This window comes from Oncorhynchus clarkii, chromosome 1 (assembly GCF_045791955.1).
Source record: "Oncorhynchus clarkii lewisi isolate Uvic-CL-2024 chromosome 1, UVic_Ocla_1.0, whole genome shotgun sequence".
Taxonomy (NCBI): domain Eukaryota; kingdom Metazoa; phylum Chordata; class Actinopteri; order Salmoniformes; family Salmonidae; genus Oncorhynchus; species Oncorhynchus clarkii.
Window position 1 is genome coordinate 26,003,696 of NC_092147.1, and position 21,596 is coordinate 26,025,291.

The following is a 21,596-nucleotide window of genomic DNA, read 5'->3' on the forward strand; positions in this document are numbered from 1 at the left end:
TTGCTCCCAAGGATGAACCAGACTTGTGGAGGTCTACAATTTTTTTCTCAGGTCTTGGCTGATTTCTTTTGATTTTCCCATGATGTCAAGCAAAGAGGCACTGAGTTTGAAGGTAGGCCTTAAAATACATCCACAGGTACACCTCCAATTGACTCAAATGATGTCAATTAGTCGATCAGAAGCTTCTTAAGCCATGACATTTTCTGGAATTTTACAAGCTGTTTAAACGCACAGTCAATTTAGTGTATGTAAACTTCTGACCCACTGGAATTGTGATACCGTGAATTATAAGTGAAATAATCTGTCTGTAAACAATTGTTGGAAAAATGACTTGTGTCATGCACAAAGTAGATGTCCTAACCAACTTGCCACAACTATAGTTTGTTAACAAGAAATTTGGTGAGTGGTTGAAAAACTAGTTTTAATGACTCCAACCTAAGTGTATTGTAAAGAGACAGCAGGGAGCAGGTCTCGAACTCTCGACCTTCGAGCCCCGGAGCGCTATCGACTGTGCCGCAAAAGCATGGTCATCGAGTTCCTTGCTTTTAAACCCATGGTCGTTACACTACTCCCTCCTTTCAAAGAGCGCGTCCTCGCGCTAGCTTGCGACTCTACGTCTTACTGGAACGGGCTCACCGGCCAAGCCCACGCACTATCGTGGATGCGAGGTCCGATCACTTCTGACACCCATGTCTATCGCGCTATCGACTGCAAAGGCATGCTCGTGCGGCGAGTTCCGCGCTTATAAACCCAGGGTCGTTACAGTATGTAAACTTCTGACTACACAAAAAAAATGTGATTAAGGGTATTGTGTGTAGATGGTTGATAAAAAAAAAATATTTAATATATTATGAATTCAGGCTGTAACATAACAAAATCTGGAATAAGTCAAGGTGTAGCAATACTCTCTGAATGCACTGTAAGATCCTTGGACCTTAAAGAGTAACGTTCGGCTCGTCTACATTCTCTAAATAGTACATTTTTGGGCTACGCCAAACAGTACCTATCATGTAACGGGTAATGGAGAATCACTTTAGCCTGTACAAATCCTTTGTAAGAGTATCCAAGCAGGAGCACATGGCAGGGAAAGGTAGGTATCACTGTTTCATTAATACTGTACAGGTCCCTTGATTATGAATTATTCACAAACCTTTAAGTAGACAGCAAGAAAAATAACATACATTTTAGGAAATGGTAAAGAAAAGCTTTATTGCGTTAATCACAGTGTATCACATGGACCTACACATACATCATAGGCCTACTGCCATTTTTATTTTATTTATACTTTTCATTTTTAATTACTGTGTTTCCATTACAGAATAATACCTGGTTTAGTAGCCCAAGTGAATGCAGAATGTGGTAGATTAAGCCCACAAATAGAGCAGAATACTATATTAGCTGCTACTGTTAGGATACTGTAGAGATTTTGTCATGACGCCTTGTTCAACTATTGGCGCATTCAACCAGTAGCGCATTCATGCCCTTGTGCGCCGCTCTCGTGAGAAACTATTTCAACAACTGTGCGCGGGCCCGAGACCGGTGAGTACTAGGACTACAGGCGTCTCGTCTCTCGAGGACAGCCGAATGTGGAAAACACTATAGCTAACGAGCGAAGGACGGTACAATTGGAGCGGGATCCCTTGTGGATTACGTCGCGGTGGCTAGCTATCTACAATATTAAAAGGATATTTACACCAAGGTAAAGGCTGCAAATGAGTGCGGATGTTTTACCGGGTTGTACTCGAAAAACAACACCACTGCTAACGCCACTGCTAGGCTGAAGTAGTTAGAATAATTTAGCTAGCAAGTTCAGCTAACTTGGTTAGCTAAATTACTCGACGTCGTTGGCCGGATAATATAGCTGGTAAACTAGCTAACATTACTGTGTAGATAGCCACTGTATGTGGCTGGTTATGTGAATATTTCGTTCACCACAGAGTAGGCCTTGTACATCGCTACAGTAACTAACTCTCCGACCTAACGTTAGCTAGCTAGTTAGCTATTGTTAGCTAGCTGACTACTACCTAGCCTTGGCAAAAACATAATAATAAAAAAACAAGCTTTGGCTACATTCGGATAGGCCGCGCTCGAGCCACTAACGTTATTAAACAACTAACGTTCGCTGACTCCCATCATGACCATGCCATACCAAAATTGTCTGTCAACTCATGCCATTTGTCGAATTTGTCAGCTAACCTTAAATTAATCTACGCAGCAAGTGAGAATTTCGAGGTATTGCGATCTATTTTTCTGCTAGTTACTATAACGATTAAAATATGCTTTATTGATTTGTTTACGTTGTACGCTAACTAGCGTTTGCAATGGGGATGACATCGTCCCTGCATTTTGCTTACAGAATCTGGGCCTCCATAGCTAGTTAGTTGAATATACCTTGCAACCTTCCACGTGTTTGCTAATGGACTGTTTTTAAATGTCTGTTGGCGATGGTATTGTCAGAAACTCTAACATGAATGGGCGCGTTCCAGTCGGATTGTAGACGAGCTGAGCTAGTGGCAATCAGGTGTGGCAGGGGTATTATCATTTCTGTAAATGTTATATTCCTTATCCCGTGTTTCTCAGTTGACAAGTCTTCAACTCATAGTAGTAAGACAATGTTTTGTAGTTCCAACATTATTTAATGCAGTTATACTTAGGCTATATTCTGCATGATTTCATATAGTTATTTTCTTTAAAAATATTTTATCTTACAATTGAAATGTATGTCAAAATAATCAAATTAAGACTCTTAAGATATCACAAACGAGGTGCAACAGCAGCTGCTTAAATACTTTCTGAAACGCTCCTACGTCTTGCTGGAAAGCTTAGTTTAGTAGCCATCACTCGCAAAACAATGCAATTTGCAGGTTTGCGCCTTAAATGGCTGCTGCTTTTAATCTAAAATTAAGAATGTAACAGGCTACTTTATCGAGTTATACATGTCAACTTACTTGCAAGGAAAATGGTCTCCCTAATAAGCTATTTGAAAATTGAGCTGCTAGCTCTTGTATCTGTTGTGATTAGTTAGCACAATTCTGCAAGTTGTTTTACTGATTCGCCATGACTGGACATAACTGCACAGCATCCATCTCAGGTCCATTAACAGCTACAACAGAGAACCATGGTCTTTTATGTTTGTGATTTACTTCGCCTAAGCATAACCTTATTTTTAGGACTACCATTTCAGAGCTCTGTTGGTGGGGTTGCACAGAAACAATTAATCAGACTTCCAATATTGGTGTGTTAGGGCTGGCCTGGGTTTTAATAAAATGTAATTGCTGCCTGGTTCATGAATGTAGTAGACTGTCCTTTGTCACTGCCTGACTTGCTGGCAACAGCACATGCATAGTGAATCAAACATGGCAAACCCCACATAGTGACAGCCCTGTGTCTCTAGCTGCAGTAATTCCAGTTTGGTGACACTCAGGCAGTGAGGTCATTCTTATCCTTTACAAAGCATGACTAGTCACTTGACTAGCTCTCTCTGCCTCTTCAGTTCTCTCCATCTTAATCAGTATCCCTCTCTCCTGCAGCATAGATTGAACATGATACTAGGCGTGTGTGTGTTTTGCAGAGGAGCACGGCTGTATATGGATGTTTGAAGATGGGTGTTTCTGCCTTCAGATTCTAACCCTCGACATACCTTCTCCATGGCAACACATCAGCTACTGCTGATAATGCTGTTCTGTTCAGGCCGATTTGGATGCTCTGCCCAGGCTGCTCTTGTCTACCAGGATGTTAAGTGACTAAATCCTCTGTTTATGGGAGTAAACTCACTATAAGCAAATTTGTGTGTGTATATATAGTAAAACTACTGTTATATTTTTGCGAAAGGTGTCACAAAGCATGCTTTTTTTGCAGTTGAAATGTGAGAGCTAGGCAAGGGCTATGCTATCTGTTGTGAATTTCTCCATCCTGAAACTGTTTGGCCAAATAACATTTTATTGGTCACATACGTGTTTAGCATATGTTATTGCGGATGTAGCGAAATGCTTGTGCTTCTAGTTCCGACAGTGTAGCAATATCTAAGAAGTAATATCTAGCAATTTCACAAATACCTAATGCACATAAAACTAAGGAAGGGAATTAAGAATATATAAATATATGGACGAGCAATGTCAGAGCGGCATAGGCTAAGATGCAGTAGAATAGTATAGATTACAGTACATGCATATGAGATGAGTAATGCAAGTCATGGAAACACAAACAAAGTGACTAGTGTTCCATTTATTGAAGTGGCCAATGATTTCAAGTCTATGTAGGCAGCAGCCTCTCTGTGCTAGTGATGGCTGTTTAACGGTCTGTTGGCCTTGAGATACAAGCTGTTTTTCAGTCTCTCAGTTCCAGCTTTGATGCACCTGTACTGACCTCGCCTGCTGGATGATAGTGGGGTGAATGATCTTTTTGGCCTTTCTGTGACATCGGGTGCTGTAGGTGTCCTGGAGGGCCGATAGTTTGCCCCCAGTGATGCGTTTGGCAGACCGCACCACCCTTTGGAGAGCCCTGCGGTTGTGGGTGGTGCAGTTGCCGTACCAGGCGGTGATGCAGCCCAACAGGATGCTCTCAATTGTGCATCTGTAAAACGTTGAGGGTTTTAGGTGACAAGACAAATTTCTTCAACCTCCTGAGCTGTCTTCCCAACACTGTCTGTGTGGGTGGACCATTTCAGTTTGTCAGTGATATGTACGCCAAGGAACTTGAAGCTTTCCACCTTTTCCTGTTGATGTGGATAGGGGGATACTCCCTCTGCTGTTTCCTGAAGTCCACGATCATCTCCTTTGTTTTATTGACGTTGAGTGAGAAGTTATTTTCCTGGCACCACACTCCCAGAGCCCTCACCACCCCCCTGTAGGCTGTCTCGTCATTGTTGGTAATCAAGCCTACTACTGTTGTGTCGTCTGCAAACCTCAATGATTGAATTGTAGGCGTGCATGGCCACGCAGTCATGGGTGAACAGGGAGTACAGGAGGGGTCTGAGCACTCGTCCTTGTGGGGCCCCAGTGTTGCGGATCAGTAAAATGGAGGTGTTGTTACCTACCGTCACCACCTGGGGGCGGCCCGCCAGGAAGTCCAGAACCCAATTACACAGGGCTGGGTTCAGACCCAGGGCCTTGAGCTTGATGATGAGCTTGGAGGGTACTATGGTGTTGAATGCTGAGCTATAGTCAATGAACAGCATTATTACATAGGTATGCCTCTTGTCCCGATGGGTTAGGGCAGTGTGATGGCGATTGCATCGTCTGTGGACCTATTGGGGCGGTAAGCAAATTTAAATGGGTCTAGGGTGGCAGGTAAGGGGGAGGTGATATGATCCTTGACTAGTCTCTCAAAGCACTTCATGATGACAGAAGTGAGTGCTACGGGGTGATAGTAATTTAGTTCAGTTACCTTTGCATTCTTGGGTACATGTGGGGACAGCAGACTGGGATAGGGAGAGATTGAACATGTCTGTAAACACGCCAGCTGGTCTGCGTGTGCTCTCAGGACGCGGCTAGGGATGCCATCTGGGCTGGCAGCCTTGCGAGGGTTAACACTTTTAAATGTCTTACACAAGTCGGCCACAGAGAAGGAGAACCCACAAGACGTCTGTGTCCGCGACGTGGCTGGTTTTCCTTTTGTAGTCCGTGATTGTCTGTAGACCCTGCCACAAATGTCTTGTGTCTGAGCCGTTGAATTGCGACTCCACTTTGTTTCTATACTGACGTTTTGCCTGTTTGATTGCCTTGCGGAGGGAATGACTACTGTTTTTATTCTGCCATATTCCCAGTCACCCTGCCTTGGTTAAATGTGGTGGTTCGTGCTTTCAGTTTTGTGCGAATGCTGCCATCTATCCACGGTTTCTGGTTAGGCTAGGTTTTAATAGTCACAGTGGGTACAACATCTCCTATACACTTCTTGATAAACTCCGTAACTGTGTCAGTGTGTGTATATACATCAATATTATTCTCTGAAGCTACCCGGAACATATCCCAGTCCGCGTGATCAATCTTGAGGCGTTGATTCTGACTGGTCAGACCAGATTTGAATAATCCTTAGCACGGGTACTTCCTGTTTTGAGTTTCTGCCTATAGGAAGGGAGGAGCAAAATGGAGTCGTGATCAGATTTGCTGAAAGGAGGGCAGGGGAGGGCCTTGTATGTATCCCAGAAGTTGGAATAACAATGGCTGTTTTTCCAGCACGAGTGCTACAGTCGATATGCTGATAGAATTTAGGTAGTCTTTTCCTCAAATTTGCTTTAAAATCCCCAGCTACAATAAATACAGCCTCAGGATATATGGTTTCCAGTTTGCATTGTCCAGTGAAGTTCCTTGAGGGCAGTCGTGGTATCGGCTTGAGGGGGGGTATACACGGCTGTGACGTTATCTTCTTATGGCTGCAATCCCGTTAACGGGAGCGATATGACAACAGCCAGTGAACGCCTATTTCAAAACATCAAATCTCATAATTAAAATTCCTCAAACATACATGTATCTCATACCATTTTAAAGCTAATCTTGTTGTTAATCCCACCACAGTGTCCGATTTCAAATATGCTTTACAGCAAAAGCACCACATGATTATGTTAGGTCACCACATAGCCATAGAAAAACAGCAATTTTTTCAGCAAAATATTTTCCCGCTAGAGTCACAAAAACCACAAATGGAGAGAAAATTAATCACTAACCTTTGATCATCTTCATCAGATGACACTCATATGACTTCATGTTACACAATACATGTATGTTTTGTTTGATGAAGTTCATATTTATCAAAATGAGTTTACATTGGTGCGTTACTTTCACTAGTTCCAAAAACATCCAGTGATTTTGCATAGCCACATCATTCAACAGAAATACTCATCATAAATGTACATGATAATACAAGTTATACACATGGAATTATAGATATACCTCTCCTTAATGCAACCGCTGTGTCAGATTTCAAAAAAACTTTACTGAAAAAGAAACCCATGCAATAATCTGAGACGGCGCTCAGAAGTAAAAGTCACAATAGCCGCAACGATGGCGTCAACATAAACAAGAAATTACATGATAAATATTCCATTACCTTTGATCTACATCAGAAAGGAATCCCAGGTCCACAATAAATGTTTGTTTTGTTCAATGATATGTTATTTATGTCCAAATACCTTCTTTTGTTAGCGTGTTTGGTATACATATCCAATTGCTCATTCTGGTCAGCATTATATCGGACAAAAACTTTAAAAAGTTATATTACAGGTCGAAGAAACATTTCAAACTAAGTACAGAATCAATCATTAGGATGTTTTTAACGTATAGCTTCAATAAAGTTCCAACCGGAGTATTCCTTTGTGTCTTCAAGAGCAATGGAATGCAAGTGAATACCATGAGGAATGCACCTGATCAGAAAATGGCTGACTGCCAGACACCTGATACATTCTGCTCTCATTCACTCCCACAACACCGTAGAAGTTTCATTTAAATTTCTATTGATGGTTGACATCTAGTGGAACCCCTAGGCAGTGCAACATCAGGAATATTTCAAGGGTATTTCATTGGGGACTCTGGTGAATACATACAAAGCTCAGATTTCTCACTTCCTGTTTTGATTTCTCCTCAGGATTTTGCCTACCATATGAGTTCTGTTATACTCAGACATCATTCAAACAGTTTTAGAAACTTTAGAGTATTTTCTATCTAATACTAATAATAATAATATGCATATATTAGCAACTGAGTCTGAGGAGCAGGCCGTTTACTTTGGGCAACTTATTCATCCAAGCTACTCAATACTGCCCCCCCCCCCCCCCCAGCCATAAAAAGATAACCGAAGATAATTATTTTGGGAGATAATATGGTCGGCATTTGAGGTATTCTTGAAATGGGCATGATCCAATTGACTCAAAAACCAAAAATACATCTACGTTTAACTTAACTAACATTTATTTTCTTTCATTATGGTTGGTTTGTCAAAGTTAGCAGGCTAACTCATTGATCCTGCTTTGTAGTATACCCGTTTAATTTGTTTTATTTCCATTTTGAGGAGAGTTGGTCTTTCTTTGGGAAGGTAGGATGATTGCATGTGCTTGTTTTATGAGGTGGAGGAATGGGTTGTCACTGCAACTGTTTATCCTTCATGGAAGGTGTTTCCATTGATTAATTTAAGAGTGAAAGTAGGCCCCTCTGTCTTCTGATCAGACTTTACTCCTATTCCTTTATCAGCCAAAGTGTTACGTCTGTCTTTATTTATTGTTGCAGAGTTGTGTTCATTGTGGTAGACTGATGGTACATTTCCCCCGGGGAACCTGTTTTGCATCCTGCTGGTTGAGTTCTATGCATTCTGTCCCTTTGCAGGTGTCTGTCTAGATTTGATGTAAATGTTGACACTTGTCATTCATGGGAATTCATTCCCCCCTGCCCTCCTCTAACAATACGCTTGACAAAGGTTTTTTAGTCATGTTCTTACCAAATCAAGATGTAGGCTATATCCAAATTACTGTAGCTGTGGCTTTAAGACATTATACTTAAGAGCAACCATAAGAGCTACCCTTTTGCATGCTGCTGCTACTGTTTATATGCTCTGTCTGGTGCCTGCCTGAGTAACCTTTTGTTCACCAGTCTGTTGCAGGATGCCAAAGAATATCCAGCTGCTTTTAGTTGGAATACCTCTGTCTGTGTAATAGCCTTCAAATGTTAATCGGGGAGGAGAGGAAAGGGCAGTGAATGGATCTTCTGTCTAGTCTATTGTCAGTTTATTAGTATCGTTAGGTTGGTAATGAGGTCTGTATAGAATAGATCGTTGCTGTTCTAGCATTCTGTAAGGTCATGCCATCATATCTGTTGCAGAAAAATATTTTGTGACATGGTATAAGTTGGATGGTCTGAAAAATTGAGAGACAAAAGGCCTGATAATAAACAAATACAGCCATAAGCCTGTCAAATAGTGACTAGAGATATTTGTTTTTTACCTGGACTTTGTGGGCTGCTAAAACTTTGGCCATGGTGCTGACTTATTATTTTTATTTTATTTGATGATTTACTTTCACTTTGCTCTCACAGATAGGCCATGCCTCATGGGAAGTCTATTTTGGATTTGATTGGATACAGCAGTTACCATTTAGAGTACACAAGTAGTGGAAATGTAAGTTATGGTGGAGTGTCTGTTAAGAGGGTATGTATGGAGTGTTTTTGGTATCCACTCTGAACGTGATTTGCATTTCATGTATAGTCTGACTTTTTTGTGTTTTGGGGTGTTCACTCTACTGTGAAGCTGCTATGGGGTCGGAGGTCAGAGTGTATTTAACAGTAGTTGTGTTTTCAGACTCTTACCCTCTCCAGTCTCTTTTGTCTAGTCCACATGGTCAGAGGAAGGAAGGGAGCAGAGAGGCAGGAAGGAAGGTGTCAGCCATGCTGGAGGTGGAGCTGCCAGAGCAGGCAGACTGTAATCTGAGAAGGGCTGAGCCCAGGAGAAGGGGCCCCACACCTCAGGAGAGTCAGTGAGGGAGAATGTGAGCATACTCTCTCCAGTCTGTTGGTCTCCTTAGCCTACAGGGAGCAGCAGCGACCCTCTGTCGGATCCGTTGCATAGACTGTGTAGATCCCTCTAGAGGGACTGCTCTGTGGTGCTCAGCCAGGACTGTCGATCTCTTTCACCCAGCTGCCTGCCTGGGAGTTCCCTCTCTCTGCCTGGAGCAGCTGCCTTCTTGACTGGATCTGGATCAACCAGAGGATGCAGGGAGGGTACTTACACCAGGGCTCAACTAAGCTTTCAGAAGGAGAAAAAGACGGCCAGTGTTTCCTTAGCTTCCTCTTCAATGTTCTCCCTTTCTTTCCCTCTCTCCCTGGTTGGGCTGCCTGCCTGCTGCCAAAGCTGACTGCTGCCCAAGCTGCCTGCTAGGCTCTGGGAGCTGGATATACTTGTGTAACATTCCTGAATTACAGCAACGTGTTTTTTGGTCTCTGTTCGCCCCCACCCTCGGGTCCTCCACCCTTTCTTGGCCTTTTCCTGGGCTGCACTTTAAAGAGGATTTTTTTGGATTCTAGCCTCCTGCTCTCTCTGCTGTGGTGGTGAAAGAAGAGCCTGGATCAGTGTATTTCTGTGTGTTCTCTCTCTGGCTCTGTATGAGGCTTCCATCCCTCCAAGGTGTCTGTCCATGGACTCTCAGGCTCTGATAGAAGTAGTACATCTGTGTTTTCATATGGGGGTTTAGGCAGAGACCCAAAGGAGGTGGGGGGGGGGACCGGAAAGGAGCGGCCCTCTGTTATGGGCTGTTTTGTTTCTATGGAAAAACCGCAATGAAGAGTTCCCTCACTCTCTCCCTATGTCGGGCAGAGCTAATGTGCAGCCTGTGAACTCATGGAAGGGGGTGCTCAAGCTCTTCACATGCATAGCCACTAGAACAGCCAACAACCCCAAAGGTAAGAAGTCCTATTTGCACTCTGTGGCTCATATATGCCCCACTGCTAATTTTCAGTGGGAAAAAATGTCTGTTGGAATGGAATGCTTGCCCTTTCCCATGCTCCTCCTATACCTGGGGTGCAACTGTGGCGTCATAAATACCTACAGGTGTTCACTTCTGTCCCGACATTTGGCTTTGTTTTCTGCAAGGTACTGCAGATTCTAATTGATTGTGTGTGTGCAGGATCGTGAGAGAGACGACATGAGTGGAGAACAAATAATGGCATGTTTGTGTTGAGAAGAAATGGTTTTGTTTTTTCAACACTCATAGTTGCCAACTCTCTCATTCTGTCTCCCTCTGTGTTCAGACGTTGGCTGTTACGTCACTTTATTGGACTGTTTTAAAGTGGTTGTGTGTGTGGAGGGCACAGAGCACAGGCAGACAGTGTGTGTTTGGTAGTAAACAGCAGCAGGAGTTTACAGTAAGAAGGCAGGGCAGGAGGAGACTCGCCCGACTCTTCTAGTCCACACTAACTCAAAGCCAGATGCCTGCCTACATGGAGGAGGCTGCTGATGCACATGATAGTGTTTTGTTTTGGGTTTAGCCTGCATCTGCTAGTTTCTGGTGCTCCTTACCGGCTGTCATCTTCAATAAGTCATATTTTAACGGGCTAGTGATGAGAATTCATGGTTTTACACAAAAACATGATTCAACAAATGGGTTAGACCGGGGTAGCCAGATGTTAAAACTACAAATCTGACATGAGTTCGGTGCAGAGATTTGGGTCAATAATAATATATGCCATTTGACAGACTCTTTTACCCAAAGCAGATTACAGTCATGCATGCAAACATTTGACACATGGGAATCGAACCTACTGTCCTGCCGTTGCAAGCACCATTCTCTACCAAGTCTGCCAACTGAGCTACAGAAGACCACAATCAGGACCTCGATCCAGGGATGCGAACTTGTCGCTTTCCGGCATCCATGTGAATGGGGGGAGGTTGTCTCATATCAATCAGTGGCTGAGGCTCTGGACTGAGCACATTTAACTTTAACTTGAACTTATTAGAAAAGTAGTTATTGCACTCATTGCTCAATTCATGATTCATTCCTGAATCTTTCTGAAGTACCTCCTGATTTCTGTCCGCCTATCTGTTGTGTAGCCAGTTAGCATGCCTAAACAGTCATTTCTAAAGGCTTTCCCAATTAAATGTTTACTGCAAAGTAGCATGTCAGCTTTATCATGATTTGTATCAATCGGTTGAGCATTTGATTTGCAAACTCTCCAATCACATTAAACACTGTTACAAGAACCGCCACAAACACCTTTATCTTAATACAATGGTATCTTGCTGGTGTGCAATTGATTTTAAAGGGCAACTATGCCCTGTGTGGTTTAAGCATGGTTGTGGACTTGTGGAATTTGGCAAATAATCTACGTAGTGCGCTATGTAAGACATTTCATGATCAACCTTCAACCCAGACCAAAGAACCCAACTCCCATTACTAGGACACTTTTCTCTCGTTATTGTGGTTTAGAAAATTAGGAGTATTGCGATTTTAATCAAATGTGTATTGTGTACTTGTTCTCCAGAAAATATTTTTTTAAATTGCGCTTTACACTGGTTTTTCACGTGTTTCCATGCACATTTGGTTTGTCACTTAGTGGGCATTTACCAGTTTGCATCCTTGTCAATCAGTTGACTGATTTTGTAAAGTAATTTCTATGTTCGTGTCAGGTAGCGAGGATATTTAGCAAGGTCTAGCCCAAGTTGTTGTAATGTGATAGCAGGCCTAAATGCTAGTGGACAGTGTAAAAACGTAAGTGCCTCTGAATTTTCGATGGAACATTCTTAAATATTTAAAGGTAGTTCTAAGGGAAAGACTGAAGGGGGAAATCGATGCTTCATGTAATATACTTTGCATTAGTGTTAACCCATTGCATGATGGAAGCTGTGGTTTTTCAGCAGAATCTTTGATGGGCCAAGAGAGCTCAGTATTAGCACTTGTCTCAGAGAGAACTGCCATAGCCATGACGTTTTCTTTCCACAGCTCACTGGTTAACACTGCATTTGTATTGGCTGAAGTTTGAGCAGGTCCCAGTCCCCAACACATGTCCACCTTCAGTGTATACTATAGCTAGAACTGTTGACCATGACCAGCCCTGAGTGGTTGCCCAGCAGAGAACAGAAGGTGGGCTTATGGGCCTTCACAGAACTGAGACTTCAGTGATGCTGATTGGTGTGTTTCTATGGAGACCTCAGCTCCGTTTGACTCTATTTCTTGTCTTGTTTTTACTCCACTAGTTAACCTCTATTTTCTCTCTCCCCTTTCAGAGGTCCCCACATTTCAAGAGAAGAAGAAAGCCTTATTTGGGAATCTTATGGACGAAGGCAAGCAACATTTTCTTTCTTGTGTGTGTCCGTGTGCATGAGATCTGTATGAGAGAGCTGTGTTTTTGGGTTAACGCAGGGAAAGTGACTTGGTTGGTAAAACAGGTGTTTTATTGGGATCCCCATTAGGTGTTGCGAAGCAGCAGCTACTCTTCCTGGGGTCCACAATGTACAGGTCATCTAATGAAGGCCCAGTGAGCTACCACCTTGAGCTGGTTTAGTAATCAACTCCTCTCCACGTGGAGGCACATTTTGAGCTACTCCTTCTCGTGTGGCCGATAATGGCCGATTTAATTGTGGCCGATTTCAAGTTTTCATAACAATCGGAAATCGGTTTGGCCGATATCTTCTTTTTCTTTTTTTTTACACCTTTTATTTAATCTTTATTTAACCAGGCAAGTCAGTTAAGAACACATTCTTATTTTCAATGGCGGCCTAGGAACGGTGGGTTAACTGCCTTGTTCAGGGGCAGAACAACAGATTTTTACCTTGTCAGCTCGGGGATTCAATCTTGCAACCTTACAGTTAACTAGTCCAACGCTCTAACCACCTGCCTCTCATTGCACTCCACGGTGCTTAAAAAAAAATCCTAGGGGGAAGCACTAGATCTCTTGAAGTGATTCTGTACAACTGCCTGTGTTCCAGTGTGAAGACATGGCCTCGAGTTTCCACTGGTACCGCACCACAAGTCAGCCCATCCTAGGATACTGACCACAGTTGACACATACAGTTCTAACTGCTCACCCAGTCCTACCAGAGCCTGAGGTAGCCTACTCCACTGAGTTTACATACCACCTCTTTCCAGTAAAAGTAATTCTGCCCTCTTAACCATAAGAAAATTATAATTAGGGGGTGCATATATAGTTCTGTTTCACTGTATGTACAAGTGGATAACCTGTACAGGTGTGGGGTGGGAAATGAAAATGTGTTATTTGCAATTCCCACTCCCCCTGAGACACCCTCAGGGCATCCTTCCAGACTCAAATTAAGCATCCAAATTAAATCTAGAATCAACTTCCTATTTCGCAAAACAAGGCCCCCTTCACTCGTGCTGCCAAACATACCCTTGTAAAACTGACTATCATACCGATCCTTGACTTCGCCGATGTCATTTTACAAAATGGCCTCCAACACTCTACTCAGCAATTGGATGCAGTCTATCACAGTGCCATCCATTTTGTAGACAAAGCCCCGTATACTACCCACCACTGCGACCTGTATGCTCTCGTCGGCTGGCCCTCACTACATATTTGTCGCCAAACCCACTGGCTCCAAGTCATCTAAGTCTTTGCTAGGTAAAGCCCCGCCTTATCGCAGCTCACTGGCCACTATAGCAACACCCACCCATAGCACGCGCTCCAGCAGGTATATTTCACTGGTCATCCCCAAAGCCAACACTTACTTTGTCAGCCTTTCCTTCCAGTTCTCTGCTGCCACTGACTGGAATGAATTGTAAAAATCGCTGGAGACTCATATCTCCCCCTCTAAATTTAAGCATCAGCTGTCAGAGCTGCTTACCGATGGCTGTGTACAGGTACAGTAAATCTGTAAATAGCACACCCAACTATCTCATCCCCATATTGTTATTTATCCTCTTGCTCTTTTGCACCCCAGTTTCTCTACTTGCACATCATCATCTGCACATCTATCACTCCATTCTAAATTGCAATAATTTTTCCTCTATGGCCTATTTATTGCCTTTACCTCCCTAGTTTTCTACATTTGCACACACTGTACATAGATTTTTCTATTGTGTTATTGACTGTACGATTGTGATGCAGTACTTGACATGGACTGAAATACGTTCTGGTACTGTTTTTATATTTTGGTACAGGAGCTCCACAATACTTTTGCGCAAAGGTTTTACTGCTTGAGCTTGTAGAATATTTTGAGGTGCTGGTATTCGGCTCAGGTGAACTCCTGCTCAAGTCAAGCACTGTTATGGCACAAGACCTGGCTGTTTTGGGTGTTTATTGGGAGGTTAATTTCCACTATTTATGATGAAACTGCTTTGATTTGATCTCTACAGTAACCTCCGCTCACCTGCTCCCTCACTCTGGCCTGTACACCCTGGTTCAAAATCATAAACTTCTTCTCTTCAGTAGGAGAAACACTCATGTCGCCTGTTCCTTCTATGATCCTGACTGCAGGCACACCAATGAGCATACTCTCAGAGCAGTGTTGATTATACTCATTATTGCACCAGTCCCATGGCTGCCTGCATCCAGCAGGGATACAGACTGGGATGAGGGGATACAGACTGGGATGAGGGTGTAGAGTAGGTTGCTGGTACCAATGCCTCCAGTTGACAAACAAAACGAAAGAGCTGTCTGCATCTCCCTCCCTGCTGCATTGGAGCACACCACTGCCCACATGCAGGCTGCAGAAGCAACACAAACACTCTGTTGCTGTCACTGCAGACTTCCTGCTAAGGGGCTCGCTCACGCCAGCATATATATTGTACCTCATACAGACACTAACCGCCCAGGGTTAGAGCTATCAGGGATCCTTGGGATGTCCCTAGCCTTAAAGGGATACTTCAGGATTTTGGCAATGAGGCCTTTTGTATGTCTCTGTGTCCAGTATTCCCTTTATTAACCCTAACTCTAACCCAGGGCTTTATGCTGACCTTTTCTTTTTTTACAAGGAGCACAATGAAAAATATTTCATGTAACAAGCTGTTTTCTTTGTAGTAATGGTGCATGCATGACGGTCTTGAATCCGCGCTCAGTGTATTCTCCATGGCACTGGGGCTGCGGTACAGTGATGTAATCATTGCAACAATTATCATTTATCTTTTTTTTGGGGTGCATTGGTGCTCCTAAGTAAAAATATTTAGGCACATAGGTGAGAGAAACTGTAGAGCCCTGCCCAAACCCTTACCGTAACCATTTTAAAGATCAACTTAATGGGGCAGGGATGTGACAACAATCCCAGATAGCAAGGACCAGACTATAGCCACCAAGTGCAACTCTGCCATCTGAACAAGATGTGTTCTTAGCTCCTATACGTCAAGCTCGTTATTTTGTAAATTTATTTTTAGGTCTGCTAGTCTTGGCCTTGTTGTTCTGTGCTAATTTAGTCCACAGTTGTTGCTTGTGTGTCCAGAGCTGCTCGCTAGGAGGCCTATAAATAGCTAGAGCTTTATCAGAGCAGATGTGTTTACAGGCAGGCTCAATGACACCTACAAGCACAGCCCTGCTGCCCAGTCTGCCCCTCTCTTCCTCTCCTCCACTCTCCCTTTCTGTGCTTCCTACAGTTTCAGTGAACTACCTCCATTTTGGCTGGACCACAGTGCCCCCATCATAGCTGTCTTCCTGCCCGCCTCCCAGTCTCTGAGCTGTACAATGTGCTACGGCTTTGGGTTATATAAAGAAACAGCAGTAGCAGCAGGGCCAGGGGTGGGTCACACCCAGCTCCTGCCAGGCGGCCCAGGGAAAATCCATCCCTCCCTCCTGTTCCCATCGGTGGGCCGTCCCATCCACAAAGCCCTCAACCACAGCCTGTTGCCATGGGAACAGCTGACAGGAAGCAAACTAGCCCTCTGCTCTGCTCTCACAGCCATCCCAGTCCACTTTGCCACCTGGAACCTTAATTTTTTTACCTTTAAAATCTGTGTCGCTCTCCCAAACCCATAATAGCTCCTCCAAGCTGTCTGCTTGCCCTGCGCTGGTCAGACTTTATCAGAGCAAATGGACAGATAGGTGTATCACAGAGCCTCCAGGCTGACCCCCAGAGAGAGGGAGGGGAGATACTCATCAGTGTAGAGGGCTGCCTGCCCTGAGGCCCCAACCAGGCCCACTGTACTGCAGCTGTGCTGGGAGAGGAACATTACTATCAGTGAATACATCTCCTTAGAGGCCCTGAGGCCTAGCTCTATGTTAATTTACATTGCAGGGGTCTCGGCATGGAGAAGATGAAATCTAGAGCATGTCTCCGTCTGCCTCTCCGTTACAGCGATCTCCATGACTTTGTTAGTCTGGTATTCATTGATCATAGTCCGTGATCTATATGCCTTATGTACTTTATGTGCCCTTCTCTGTTTTTATACCATATTGCCTACGTGACCTGGTAACAGTCTCCATGAGAGGCTTGACATTTGTCTTCACATTCCCCCACTACTATCACCTATTTTAGTGTTCTCACCAAATGTCTAGTTCAGTTATTCGCCCAGTGTGTCTCTCTAACCCCTGTGTTTCTCGACAGAAATGAGTCGCCAGACCGCCACAGCGCTGCCAACAGGAACCTCCAAGTGCGCCCCCTCCCAGCGCATCCCCACCCTGTCCGGCACTACAGCCTCTAACAGCGACCTGGCCAGCCTGTTTGAGTGCCCTGTCTGCTTCGACTATGTGCTGCCCCCCATCCTGCAGTGCCAGAGCGGCCACCTGGTCTGCAGCAACTGCCGTCCCAAGCTCACCTGCTGCCCCACCTGTCGGGGCCCGCTGGGCTCCATCCGGAACCTGGCCATGGAGAAGGTGGCCAACTCTGTGCTGTTCCCCTGCAAGTATGCGTCGTCGGGCTGCGAGGTAACGCTGCCCCACACAGACAAGGCGGAGCACGAGGAGCTGTGTGAGTTCCGGCCGTACTCCTGCCCTTGCCCAGGGGCCTCCTGTAAGTGGCAGGGCTCGTTGGACGCGGTAATGCCCCACCTCATGCACCAGCACAAATCCATCACCACGCTGCAGGGCGAGGACATCGTGTTCCTGGCTACAGACATTAACCTGCCTGGAGCAGTGGACTGGGTCATGATGCAGTCCTGCTTTGGTTTCCACTTCATGCTGGTCCTGGAGAAGCAGGAGAAATACGATGGCCACCAGCAGTTCTTTGCCATTGTGCAGCTAATCGGCACGCGGAAGCAGGCAGAGAACTTTGCCTACCGCCTGGAGCTCAACGGGCACCGGCGACGGCTCACCTGGGAGGCCACGCCCCGTTCCATCCACGAGGGCATTGCCACGGCCATTATGAACAGCGACTGCCTGGTGTTTGACACCTCCATCGCGCAGCTGTTCGCTGAGAACGGGAACCTGGGCATCAATGTCACCATATCCATGTGCTGAGGACTGTCAGGTGGACAGCCACTAACACACACACGCATACAGACACACATACACACACTCCACACTACAGGAAACCTGGGTTTGGAGAGCAGCAGGGTGTAAGTGTTGTCCCAAGGAACCTGTTGCCATTGTAAATTGTGGTTTAGAACTTTCACAGATTGGTAAGAGCTTGATGCAAACAATGGAACTCTATCCCTGGGATTACATTTTAGGCTTCAATACAATATTCATTCAATAATTAAAGGTAAGTTTTTCTGAGGATAATCCACCAATGCCCTTCAACCCAGAGCACACCTATGGAGTGAACACTTCAACAGGTGGGAGCTCAGTTTTGTGGTCCATCTTTGCAGAGTGAAGCTGGCAGAAGTGTTACAGATAGTGAGAGACGGAGTGGGTGGACTCAATTTGAGGGAGGGTGGGGCATCAAAAACAATGGCAAATGTTTTTATTTTTTATATATTGCATTTCAGTTGAGTCGAAGTGAAATGAACTATTAATGTTTTTGATTTTTAATTATGTTGTCCTTTTTTGCCCTCCTTGGATGAGAAGGTCCTAGTACTGTGTGCACGGACATTGGCTGAAAAGCTAGTTTGGTCTCTCTGGAGTCCAACGGTTTCAGCCTAAACCAATGAATATCTGACATGGGGTGTATTTGTTACTCCAATTCTGTTGCAAAACGTTTTGTCTGTTGCAAAGCGTTTTACAACTAAAACAAGAGTTTCTATTGGACAAATTCAGGTAGGTCCCTCAGTTTCGTTCGGTTTGGTTCTTAAACGGTAAATGTTTTTCCGTTGCAAGATGTAATGAATACACCCCAGGAATGAGGACAGTTTCTACAGTTATAATATCGTTATTATTAAATGGAGATTGTTATCATTTTTGTAATGACTTTTAATGAATGAAAAAGGCTGTACCCTTGTGGCTAAGCTTTCAGTGTTTGTAGATCAATTGTGTCGTTCTTTCGAAAACTTCAATGTATTTTATTTTGTAAGTTAGTTTTCGCTCGTCGTTTGTCCGTCTTTGTCTAAATTCTGTTTGTGAGTGGGCGTAGCAATGCCAAACATCTCTGTGGATACATAGTACTGTTGCTGGGCCCCATCTCTTAATTGTCTTGTTTTATTTTGTCATTAAATAAATCTCTTTTTCATACCTTGTGCAATTTCTCCATCCCTGTGATTTGCTATAGGGAAATAACAGCATTATTTATTGGCAGGGATTTACTCAAACCACGGAATTATCATTCTAGTTAAGCACTTTATACTCATCAGATGGCTTTAATCATATAGACATGCATGAGTGCACTGCTGATCACAAAGGTTTGTGTGTGTGCTGTGGGGTGCATTGTTGATTATGGTACATTGTGTGTGTGCATGTGTTTCCCAGTCCTATCCAGCCCCGTGGAGGCTGGGGCGTCTGTGTTCTGGCCTAGTGAATGAAGGGTTAGCTCTGTAGGACCATAATTACCAGAGGCCCCCAGGACGCCCTGGGGACTTTGGCACCCAGCCAGCTACACTCCACTGGGGAACACAGACCACTCTTTCTCTGACCCTGCTGCTGTTTTGTCTTCACGCCACTTCCGTCATGCATTATCTCCCCCAGTAGTGGCCCTTAAAGTAACAGCCATGTTCAGTCATGTGTACTGCTCATACTGTTTAGGGGAAAGTGCTCCTGTTTCCTTCCCAGGCCTCATTCAATCAAATCTGCAATTAGATGTGTCCATAAGTGGTGGAGCAAAGCAGTCATGGGATTTTGATCACTAACTGGTATCTGCTATTCTAGTGTGAGGTGCAGAGTAGTGGTTCCCGTGGTGATTTACAGCACAGGGTAGTTTCCTTGTGATGAGGTCATAGATGAGGCCTTATTTTCCCTGCCCTGAGGAAGTTTGGTCTGTTATGCAGACTTTCAGGGTGGATTATTTAATCCTTGCTCAGATTTAAATGGCACATCTGTCTGTAGAATCAGCCTCGGGCTAGCTGACTACTACATCTGAGCACAGCTTAAACACAACCTGTTCCAGATGCACTAATCACAATTTCCTTCACCCCAATCCCTGAAATTTACAATTGTGTTAATATTAACAGTAGGCTACTATTGTCTGCAGTTTTGTTTCTAGTCATATATTTTGGTAGTATCTCCTGTTGGGCCTAGTGGAAGGCATGTAGATGTTGGAGGTAGCAGGCAGGCTGTGGTGGCGCTTGTTTTGGCTCATCGTCGTAGAACTAAGTGGGTGGTGGTCAGAATGATGATCCACACCCTCCCTGCTGTTACTGAGGCAGCTGCATAGTTTTCTGCTGATTCTCAACCACATTCAACAGAGTACGTATTTTAATTGAAATTCCTTATTTTCTGCAGTTAGTGACCAATCATGTTTCAGGTCATTATCTAGTTGTGTAACAGTTGCATAATTAATCAATCAAATGTATTTCTAAAGCCCTTTTTACGTCAGCCGATGTCAAAATGCTGTACAGAAACCAAGCCTAAAACCCCAAACGGCAAGCAATGCAGATGTAGAAGCACGATGGCTAGGAAAAACTCCCTAGAAAGGCTGGAGAGGAACCAGGGTCTGAGGGGTGGCCAGTCCTCTTCTGGCTGGGCCAGGGTTGAGATTATAACAGTACATGGCCAAGATGTTCATAGATGACCAGCAGGGTCAAATAATCACAATGGTTGTAGAGGGTGTAAAAGAGAATGCAACCGGTAAGCACCTCCAGAGTAAATGTCAGTTGGCTTTTCATAGCCGAGCGTTCAGAGTTCGGGACAGCAGTTGCTGTAGAGGGAGAGGGTCGCAAAATAACATGTCCAGGACAAGGTAGCATGTCCAGTCAACAGGTCAGGGTTCCATAGCCACAGACAACAGTTGAAACTGGAGCAGAAGCGTGACCAGGTGGATTGGGGACAGCAAGGAGTCATCAGGCCAGGTAGTCCTGAGGCATGGTCCCAGGGCTCAGGTCCTCCGGGAGAGGGAGCGAGAATTAAAGTATACTTAAATTCACACAGGACACCGGATAAGACAGGATTACACCAAATATAACAGACTGACCCTAGCCCCCCAACACACACTATTGCAGCATAGATACTGGAGGCTGAGACAGGAAAATGGCTAAATGAGGTGAGTTTGTCTTAGGGTATGACACAGTACTGCATCTTAACAGTATACACTATATTAGCTATTGTACAATCACACTCATCCATTTTATACCACATTTGTGTTACAGCCTGAATTCAAATGGATATAAAAATAAGTTATCTCAACAATCTACACACAATGCCCCATATTGACAGTGAAAAATATTTTTTGAATTTGTAGCCAATTTTATTAAATGTAAATTAGATTTCTGTATTTCATAAGTGTTCACACCCCTGAGTCAATACATGTTAGAATCACCTTTGGCAGCGATCACAGCTGTGAGTTTTTCTGGGTAAGTCTAAGCATTGCACACCTAGATTGTTAAAATATTGTACTATTATTCAAGCTCTCAAGTTGTTTATCAATCATTGCTAGACAGCCATAGTTTTTCAAGCCGTTTATAAGTCCACTGTAACGAGGCCACTCAGGAACATTCTGTCATCTTGTTAAACTCGTGTATATTTGGCCTTGTGTTTTAAGTTCTTGTCCTGCTGAAAGGAGAACTTGTCTGTTGGAAAGCAGACTGAACCAGGTTTTCCTCTAGGATGTTTCCTATGCTTAGCTCTACTCTGTTTTGTTTATACCCCCCAAAAACGAACCTAGTCCTTGCTGATGACAAGCATACCCATAACATGATGCAGCCACCACCATGCTTGAAA

The 21,596-nt window shown here is 44.1% G+C and overlaps 1 protein-coding gene across 2 annotated transcripts; it reads left to right on the forward strand.

Annotated features, from left to right (window-relative positions):
* Nucleotides 1-1,538: 1,538 nt before the first annotated feature.
* Nucleotides 1,539-18,963, forward strand: LOC139393300 (E3 ubiquitin-protein ligase Siah1-like). 2 transcript variants are annotated; one of them, XM_071141969.1, is made up of 3 exons: nucleotides 1,539-1,699; nucleotides 12,697-12,753; nucleotides 16,960-18,963. In XM_071141969.1, exons 2-3 carry the CDS (start codon nucleotides 12,744-12,746, stop codon nucleotides 17,808-17,810), a joined length of 861 nt encoding a protein of 286 aa, XP_070998070.1. In that variant the 5' UTR covers nucleotides 1,539-1,699; nucleotides 12,697-12,743; the 3' UTR covers nucleotides 17,811-18,963. The 2 variants fall into 2 exon arrangements, with proteins under 2 accessions (XP_070998070.1, XP_070997970.1); XM_071141869.1 differs by lacking the exon at nucleotides 1,539-1,699 and adding an exon at nucleotides 9,311-10,376.
* The last annotated feature ends 2,633 nt before the right edge of the window (nucleotides 18,964-21,596 follow it).